Source organism: Oenanthe melanoleuca, chromosome 3, assembly GCF_029582105.1.
Source record: "Oenanthe melanoleuca isolate GR-GAL-2019-014 chromosome 3, OMel1.0, whole genome shotgun sequence".
NCBI classification, from domain to species: domain Eukaryota; kingdom Metazoa; phylum Chordata; class Aves; order Passeriformes; family Muscicapidae; genus Oenanthe; species Oenanthe melanoleuca.
This window is the reverse complement of record NC_079336.1, coordinates 43291025-43300496: the sequence shown is the minus strand read 5'-3', so window position 1 is coordinate 43300496 and position 9472 is coordinate 43291025. Positions and strand designations below refer to the sequence as shown.

The window sequence follows — 9472 nt, the reverse complement described above, 5'->3', positions numbered from 1 at the left end:
CACGTGGAACTAACGCTGTGACAACAGATACAGCAAAGTGTTCTAATCTTCCCAGTTTCATTCAAAATCAAAAGAATGCAATTAGCTGTTCTTGTCCATGAATAGGCAGTGTCTGATTACTCTCAGAGCTCACTGTTCCAGTGTTACAAGCAAGACCTTGCACAATGGGCTGCTCTGCCCATGTCTGTCTCCCGTGTGACAGGCTTTGGCTGCCACGAGGCAGCTGAGAGCCCCGGGATGGGGAGTCCATCTCCAGCCAGTCCAAGTAAGGGAGCCACTCAAAGTCCTGGGTTTATGCTTGGTGCACAGATCACACTCCATACCCAAACTCTCCCTGCAAAAGGTTTTCTGATGCATTTATTTTAGTGGCGTAATTCAATACAGTTTATTGTTTTCTTTGAGACATTTGTAGAACAACAAGAACAGAAAGTGTCTCCCATTTGTCTCCCATTTTCCTTATTTGCCACTGCAAAATGAAGTTGAAAACAAAATGCCCTTGCTTGGGATAATCAGATAAACTCTTTAAGAAAACCCAACTTCCCATTTACTAACAAAAATTGGCCACAGTATCAGACTGATATTGGAATGTAGCATGATCCCCATATTAACTGACACATTTATTTTCCATCAAAACAGATTTCTTTTGACGGCATCATAATATTACCTAGATGTACTTCTTTCTATAAAAAGCAGCAAAAACTAGAAGTGACAAATTATATCTGCCTGCAGATATACAATCACATTATCTCTCTGTGATGCAAAGGTCCTGATTAAAAAAATAATTCAGTCATTCAGAGAGTGTCATAGGTATAATTGCATTTCATAGGAAACTAAACCTTTATTTAGACAATCTACCTCTTGTACAATATTTCTAGAACCACTCCTTTTGCCTTGGTTTTAAACATAATTATTAATATGCATACCATCTTCTTGGTGGTGATAAAATGAGTGCTGATCCACACAAAGTATGCCTTATCTCAGAAAGGACAGAAGGTTCAAGTTCAATTTTCAAAACTATTTTCCAATTATTTTCTGAAAAATCTCAGTCTTTCAATTAAGCTACAAAATGAAACAACTGCACAGCAAGAAGGTTGCTTGGAGAAAATCTTCTCTGGAAAAACAATATTGTTTTGAACCATCCAGGAGCTAGACAGTGAGTGGGATGGAAAAAAAAAAGAAATAAAACTTTGAAATATTCCCCCAGTTTAGAATTTCTTCCCTTCCCCAGCAGTCAATTTGCCTCCTCCTGACCCCATCCATCTTCTGTGCATAGCAAGTAGTCTGTCCCTGCTGGAGAAGCAAGTGTTCCCAACAGTGCTGATCAACCTCCATTGCATAAAACACCCCCATCTCCCTGTGTCCTGGGCTCAGCTCCTTTCCCTGCTGGAGTGAATTAAGTGTGTGGGAATGTTGGACAGCACAGAGACAAAAAACCTGGATAATTCTTATCCTATGTGGTATTCCTGTGCTTTTCTCCCTAGCAAATGAAGCCGTGTAGAAAACACAGGTGTACAGACACCTCAATCCCCACCAAGTGTAGTAGGAAGAGGCAACTTCCAGGCTGCTGGTGCTGCTTGGGCAAAGCATTCTGTGGATGTGCTGCTGCCTGGCTATAAGGGCACAGAGGGCAAAGGCACAGAGCAGCTGATTGATTCAGAATTTGCATGTCCACTCAGCAAGCCAGACTGCTGAGAAACCCACCTTTAGGAGTATGGGTGCTTAAATCCTTTCCCTAATTCTTTTCGTAAGCATCTTATTCTCACCTTAAAATGCTGACATGTTCTTAAAAATGTGCTATTGTATGGCTATAACTCCAGTCTTGCACAGGTGGAGAGTGAGCCTGTGCCACTGAAGAACGTGCAAGGGACAGCACAAAGATGATCTACCCCAGCATCTTGGGCCAGAGGCACAGAACAGCAGCAGGGGATGGAAAAGGTGTTGTCTTGTAGGTGACTGCCAAGTCTGAGTTTGCAGTTAGAAGTTTAAGTGTTCAGAAGCAGCACAAAATTTGAATCTGGACTGCATTTCTCCCTTCACTGGCTGAATGGTAGTTTGGGCATCTCAAGAGATCTGCCTGCACTTGCAGTTTTCAGCTCAGGAGGTCTAGGATTGAGGATAACTCAATTCTGCAGTGAAGAAATATTTTTTGTCATTTGTCTTGTGTGTGGCCCCAACCCACTGCTGGAAGGGAACACCACAGCCAGTTGATGTATCCAAGCTACCTGCCAGAGAAGCTGTTCCCATGCCATGAGTCATACTGTGAACCATTGCTCCTTTTCCTAACCAGACACAAGCACATTCATCTTTTCTCTTGCCCTTTCTCTCCCACCACTTGTGATGACGACAAAGTAAATTAATTTTTAAAAAAGGGTGAGAATCTGCTGGAAAATGCCCTTCACAGTGAGGCTTTGCTGCAACATGTGGAGCCTTCACAGAGGCTTGACCAGAGTTTCACCTCTGGCTGCCTTCTGTCAGCCCTTTGCAGCAGACAGAGCTGACACGAGCAGCCCTGCCTGCCTCCGCTGAACCGGCTGCCACCTCTGCTGTCAGCACTGAGTCAGCGCTCCTGCTCTCCAGCTGCCCCAGCAGCAGCTGGGTTCTTTCCAGGACACTGGAGTTGCTGCCCTCAATACATGGAACTGCCACTGGGGGAATGCTGTCCCTAGGAGAGCCTTCTGTAGTTAGAGGAAAGAGCTGAAGCACTGCAGGGAAAGGCATAGTGGTTTTCTATCCAAGGGATTTGTGTGAGGCACTCGTGAGCAGTCAGGAGCTGCTCTCTGTGAGCTTTCAAGGGAGGAGCTCGCTCAAGGAGGATCAGGTGATGGGGAGATATCTCACAACACAGATTGTCCCCCAAACAAGCAAACCCAGCAAGCCTTAAGGTGAGATCCAGATGTGCTCATCCTCCATGCAGAGCTGAATCTCACCTGCTGGTCACTCCTTCCAAGTCACACATCTCATTATAAAGCAGTAAGAAAGGGAAAACATTTTTGTTTATTCTCCTTTGTCTTTTTTTTTTTTCTTTTAACAATGACTGCTACAGCAGTTAGCTGAAATGCTGAGGAGCAGCTGCAATATCAGAAATAATTTTTACCTCATTATAAAAATGTATCCTTTCTAAAGGGAGAGAGGCAGAATGGAGATTAGAGCTTCTAGTGCTTCGTCGGGTGTTACTTAGTACCAGTGGATCATTACATTGATAAAAATATGTACAGACTCACTTTTCAGGTTTAAAAGTGTTTTGTCCTTTTGTTTGCTTAGCTAAATAAAGAGGTTTTGTTTGACCTGTGATTTTGAATCCAGCTGGCTTTTTAATATACAGTGACTCATACAAAGCAGCCTGCAGAGTCAGTCTCTTTTCCACTGTTTTACTGCTGATTTGGGCAGAAACCCCACAGAAAATCAAGCAGTGTGTGGGGCTTTCAGCCCTGACTGGCTCCCAACCAGGTCTTCCTCACCAGAGCTCTGCTCTTCGTTCTGTAATTGTTCCTGCTGAAACAAGAGAGCTCATCACAGTAAGAGGCACTTTGAGCAAGCCAAATAACTGAGATTTGGTCTTGCAAGGCATTGCAAGTCCTGTAAGATTTTCAAGGTTGGTAATGAACCATTAGTTTCTAATGAAGATTGGAGCTGAGGCCTGTCTCAAAATGGTAACTTTTTTGTAATGAGATACTGCTATTATCTCGGCTGAAGTGCAATAGAGCATCACTGGTTTCAGTGGTAATAGGCTGGGAGCTCTTTTAGACCAAGTCTGTCATTATTTTACCTAGATGAGAATAGAGCAAAGAATTTTTAAGGGTGGTAAAGCGAGAAATCTCATTTCCATTTCCAGAAAAGACTACAAAGAATACACCACAACCAAACAGTGGGCCTGATTCCTTGCACCTCACCCAGTGTGTGTTTTCTCTCCTCATAGACTGCACCATTGACATGAGAACATAAAAACCATTGAGCCCATGGGCCTGCAGGGACAAGGAAATAATAATAGCAATTGCCACTGCAGTCCTGGTCTCTATGGAGGCAAAGTTGCCCATGGCCTTTTGGGACTAGAGCACACAGGTCCCCCTTGAGCAGACATGTGGTTCCCCTGGGCTGACTTCCCATTGGGACAATGGGGAAATCACAGCCCTGCCCTGCCCAGTGACTGGAATTTTTGTCTCCCCAAATAATTTCATTATTAAAGTCAAAGTGCCATCATCTGATAACAGGATGAGTTACTGCAAATGTAACACCATTTTTTCAAATGTCTTCGGTTTCAAGAAAAAACTCAGAAAGGAAAGTACAGGTATCCTGGATTTCCTCCATCACCTAAACTGAGATGGTGTTTGGGGAGAGAAGAGATTAAGTAGCCTCCTTTATGTTATTCCACTCAGGTGTTCCTGCAGATCTGGATTCACTTTGAAAATTTGAGCTGTTTTTTACTGCAAGTGAGTTGATGTCAATTCCAATGTCAGGGCTAACCAAAGACTATCAGAATACTCTCTCCTCTTTTACCTTAGTTTTTCCTAGAAATTATGAGTCAGCATATCTTTCTGAATGTGACATATAGAAAAACTCTTGCTCCTGTATTTTCTCAGGAAAATGAATGGCTAAGCTCGCTGTTACCCACATTTTCTTCCTGTTAAGAGAAGAATGCTTGGGGAAATACTTTGAAAGTGTCACATTCTTAACAGAAGGGATCCAACTTTATTTTTTACATACAGTGAATCATTGGGGAAAGTGGTAACTGAAAATGTGATCATATAACAGGAAAGAAGGAACAAAGTCTCATTTAAAGCAACACGGACTAAAATTGAAAAGTAGCTCACCTAAATCCTTTACAGTCTTTGACTGAGTGGTTTACTACTGAAGTAAAATTCTATTCAGTAAAGTTCTTTATCCAACTTTTATACAGAATGTCACTGTGCAATGAATCCATGGTGAAAATTCTCCTGTGCACAGGCTTAAAGGAGGGAGGTTGCATTAGAGGAGACCTGTGGCAGATTCTGCCCCCCTAAGGACTAAAAGTAAGGATAAGAAGTTTCTCCTGGGGATTCTAGAGCCAATGCTAATCTTCAGAGCTTGTACAGGGCTCCCAGATTCCCGCTCAGGTCCTTACTCAACATCTCACACCTGGTTGCAGGGTCAGTGCCAGGGTGTGAGGATCTGCACTCAGCAACCCTCTCCTGTGGTTTTGTTGCAGTCAACACAGGAATGACAGAGATTTATGAGGCTAAAGCCTAGCAGATGGTATGGTTTCTAGCTTTAACAGAAAGCTTTGTCACATTTCACTGGTCTGAGGCACTCACTGGTCTTTTCCCTCAGCAGTTACAGTTGTGGGTGTTGCAGAACCTTTGGCTGAGTCTCTGCAGGGTGAGGTCAGAGCACAGAGAGGATGCTCCAGCCAGCAGTTTGGTGCCTGCCTTTGCAAGGGGAAGGGAGCTTGAGCACACTGTGTGCCACCCAGCCATAGGGCTAGAGGGAAGGCACTCTTTTATTTGCTGATTTAGATATAGCATATGAGATATGGACTTTAAAAGGGGGTAAAAATAATCTTTATTTTTACTGGCAACAGTATTTTGACCTACAATAAAATCTAATTTGAATTATGTTTGTTAACACCTGTGCAACAGTTCCCTGACGAACTGCATGCCTGAAGTAGTCATCAATTACAATGTCAGATTTGTGATTATCAGAATCGATAAAAATAGTGGAACTAGCAGTCTGGAATACCAATTTTTCTTTTAAATTAAATATCTTTGTATTATCAGTGAAATGATGCTGGGTTTCATAATACTTGAACATAATACAGCAGTAATTCACAGCCTCTCCTTGTGGACCCAACTGCTCCAGCAGACAGAAGTTTGATCCATTACCCTGTCATAAACTGGGAAAAGCACTAGTCCAAACTTTTTATATGGTACCATGCATATAGAAGTAATCTGTTTTAGCCCTTAAATACAAAGAGAAAAGGTAGTGATAAACTGTAACATAACCAAGATGTAAGTGTAGCATAACTATAAATAAATGGACAGCAACATTGCTTCTGAAATCTGCTGCACGTGCTATTGTTCTGAATAGATCAGTCACTGGTGGATTTGAACCTGAGGGAAGGAGTGCTCCAAACTCCAAACAGCATTGACTTCTGATGGACTCTTTGAAGCCACTAAGCCATGGGATTGTCAGGAGACTGCATACTGCTCTGAGAAAGGCAGGCAGCAAAGATGCACTTAAATGATTTTTCTACAGCATGCAGTTAAAAAACAAGGAGGCAGAGAAACAATTCAGATTCCCCTCAGAACTGCAGATGATAAGGAAAGTCCACATATTGTGGCATTTTATAGGCTTTTAGGAAAGAATACTGTGCCTTTTTTTCCCTCTATTCCTTTTTTCCCTTTTAGCATTGGAATAAAAAAAGAGCCCAGCTTAGAGAATGCTTCTAGCCACAGTCTGATAATTTTTAAATGAGTCATTATTGTAAAGGGCTAATTTATAATGTGAAAATTAAAGCTACTGGGAACCTGGTGAATAACTGTAACAAGCAGCCTATTTGGCCAGGCTATTTGTTTATTTGTTTCTTCAGTTGTTGAAGGTTAAGAAAAAAAAAAAGAGTTTGTGCTCTTCATTATTCTTTGCCAGACTAAAGAAGAAAACAAGCAAAGAAGCAGGAAGGTGCCTTTCTTGATCCAGTATTTCATCTCCATAATGAATTATGATCTCTTTAGGCAGAATTACATGGGGAGCCTTCAAAAGTAAACAAAGGGACTTTGCTCAACTGGCAAATTTGCTAACTCTCTTCTTTCTAAATGCATCTAAACACACAAGGTTATATTACATTTTATATATTTTTATTTGTATACAAAATGTTATAATTTATCAATGTTGTGCAGCAAAGTATAGACAGACACATACATCACATACATACACCCCCACACCTTCACCCCCCCGACACACACACTTAGAAATACGACACGAACACAACTTTCTTACTCTCTGCCCTTCAGAAAGGCAACACTGTTTTGGCAGGTCAGCAGCTAGAAATAAGGTGCTATAATTAAGCAGTACCGGAATGTCTTCACTTTACAAATGTGATGTGCAAATTTATAAACAACCACTTTTTTTTTTTTCTTTTCAGGGAACCCGAAACTTCATACCCCGAACCACTCTCCGAGATACAAATATGTATAAAGTGCTAATACTTAAACATGTTTCCAATGACTTCACGACGTAGTTTGAAGTTAAGAACAGGCACTGTAATAGTTCACTGGGTGGATTGTCACTGGGTGCAGTTTGACAAAGTCACTCAGACATCGCTGGGGGACCGAGAGCGAAAGGACACTTTAGCCTGAAAGCAGCCACAGAAGAGCACCCACATGGACCTCTGGATTTCCTGGTTTCTGTAGGCATATATGATGGGGTTGATCATGGAGTTGTAGGTAGCGGGTAGGAGCGTGGCATAGGTGTACACAGAAGGGTAGTCGGGATCCCCCACCACACAGTAGATGGCAAAAGGCAGCCAGCTGGCTCCGAAAGTCCCGAGGATGATAGCCAGGGTAGAGACTCCCTTTTTGGTGGTGACATAGTGCGAAGCAGTCAGAAAGTGCTGCTGGAGAGCTATCTGGTGGGCATGCCTGCAGACGATCTTGCAGATCTCGATGTAGAGATGGAGCATGATGAGGAAAATGAGAAAGAAAGAGGCAGACAGCAGCGTCACGTTGCTCTTGGTCAAGGGTCTGACGACGCTGCAGGAGGTGCGGTCGTGGAGGCAGTTCCAGCCCAGGACGGGCAGCAGCCCCAGGCACAGGGAGACCCCCCAGGCACCCGCCAGCATGGTGTGGATGCAGAGCACCGTCCTCTCCGAGTAGTACGTGAGGGCATTGTAGAGGGAGAGGTAGCGATCGACCGTGATGGCCAGCAAGCTACTCACGGAGGCGGCGAAGGAGGCGACGAGGAAGCCCACCGTCAGCAGGCTGACCGTCTCGGAGCGGATCACGTACTGGAACACGAAGTTGAGGATGAGGCCGAGGCCGGCCAGGAGGTCAGCCGTGGCCAGGCTGCCCACCAGCACGAACATGGGGGTGCGCAGGGCGGGCGAGTAGCAGATGATGGCAACCACCAGGGCGTTCTCGCAGGCGATGGCGGTGCCGGACACGCAGAGCATCACATCCCAGGGGTTGAGGGCGGCGGGCGCGGGGGGCCGCGACGAGAGCTCCAGCGAGGCGTTGCCGCCGCCGGCCGGCAGCCGCGGGGCCGCAGCTCCGCTCTCGTTCAGGGCTGCCGCTGCCTCCATCGGGGGCTGTGCGGGGACAGCGGTGCGGCGGTGGGCCGTGGGCAGACGGGGCGGCGGTGGGGCGGCGGTGGGGCGGCTGTAGGGCGGCGGTGGGGCGGCGGTGGGGCGCGCATGCCGGGCGGCGGCACCGCGCCCGCCCTGTCTGTGGTGCTGAAGCCGCAGAAGTTTCCCGCCGGCCCGGCCGCCCCCGCGCCCCGCCCCGCGCACACGTCAGGGGCGGGCCGGGCCGGACAGCGGGGCGGGCGCCGGCTGAGGGGCTGAGGGGTGCTCGGGCCGGAGGGTTAGTTCGGGGGCAGCGGGAGAGTGGGGTGGGCACGCACAGACTCACACACGCACACACACACACACACACACACACACACACACACACACACACACACACAAACACACAAAAGGAGCCGCCTCTCCCGCTGCTTCCCGCTCCCCTCCGCGGTTCTCCCGCGGTGGGTGCCGTCCGTGCAGCGCTTGCTGTGAGGGCTCTGAGCGCAGCGGGAGCTCCGGGCTCCGCCGGCTGGAAATGTGCCCGAGCAGCTGTGGAAAATCCTGTTCCGCAGTTACGCTCTATACTCTAGGGCTGACAGACTGCTCACCGCCGAAAGCATCCGCACTGTTTTCTGAGGGCCCCGAAATGATACGGTCAAATAGAAGACTCAGTGCCATGGGCGTAAAAGATAGCAGCTCTCTCCTTGTCTCACCCTTTGTGTCTCACAACGAAGCAGCAGCCAGCACATTTCCACTCTAAAGCACGAATAGATGAAGCCGAGTCACAGAGGGGATCTCTGGAGAACATGCAGTCCAACCCCCCCGCCAAGGCAGGTCAATATAGTCTATGACACATGGGATATATGGAAGATGTCCAGGTGAGTCTCCCTCTCCCTCCAGAGAGGGACATTCCTCAACCTCCCCGGGCAGCCTGTTCCAGTGGTCTGCCACCCTCCACGTAAAGAAGTTCTTCCTCAGGTTGAGGTAGAATTTCTTGTGTTTTAGTGTACAGCCATTGTTCCTCATCCTGCCGCTGGGCATCACCAAAAAGAGCCTGGCACCATCCTCATGACACCTGTCTTTGAGACATTTATACATATTGACATGGTCAAAGGATAGCAATCTTGTGCCCATTGCTGGCAAAATCAGTATCAAACAAATGTGGGCAGTGGGTAGTTTCCCTCTGCAGCAGCACAGCTTTCCTAGGGGACAAGCCAAAAG

At 46.4% G+C, this 9472-nt stretch overlaps 1 protein-coding gene across 1 annotated transcript; it reads right to left on the bottom strand.

The window, feature by feature from the left end:
- Nucleotides 1–7049: 7049 nt before the first annotated feature.
- GPR6 (G protein-coupled receptor 6) lies at nt 7050–8330 on the bottom strand. Its single transcript, XM_056487482.1, has one exon. The coding sequence runs from the start codon at nt 8267–8269 to the stop codon at nt 7283–7285; it is 987 nt and encodes a 328-aa protein (XP_056343457.1). The 5' UTR covers nt 8270–8330; the 3' UTR covers nt 7050–7282.
- Nucleotides 8331–9472: the final 1142 nt, after the last annotated feature.

Bases quoted from the DNA above. Each gene is read 5' to 3' on its own strand.
- GPR6 (XM_056487482.1), bottom strand. From the start codon at position 8,269: ATGGAGGCAGCGGCAGCCCTGAACGAGAGCGGAGCTGCGGCCCCGCGG.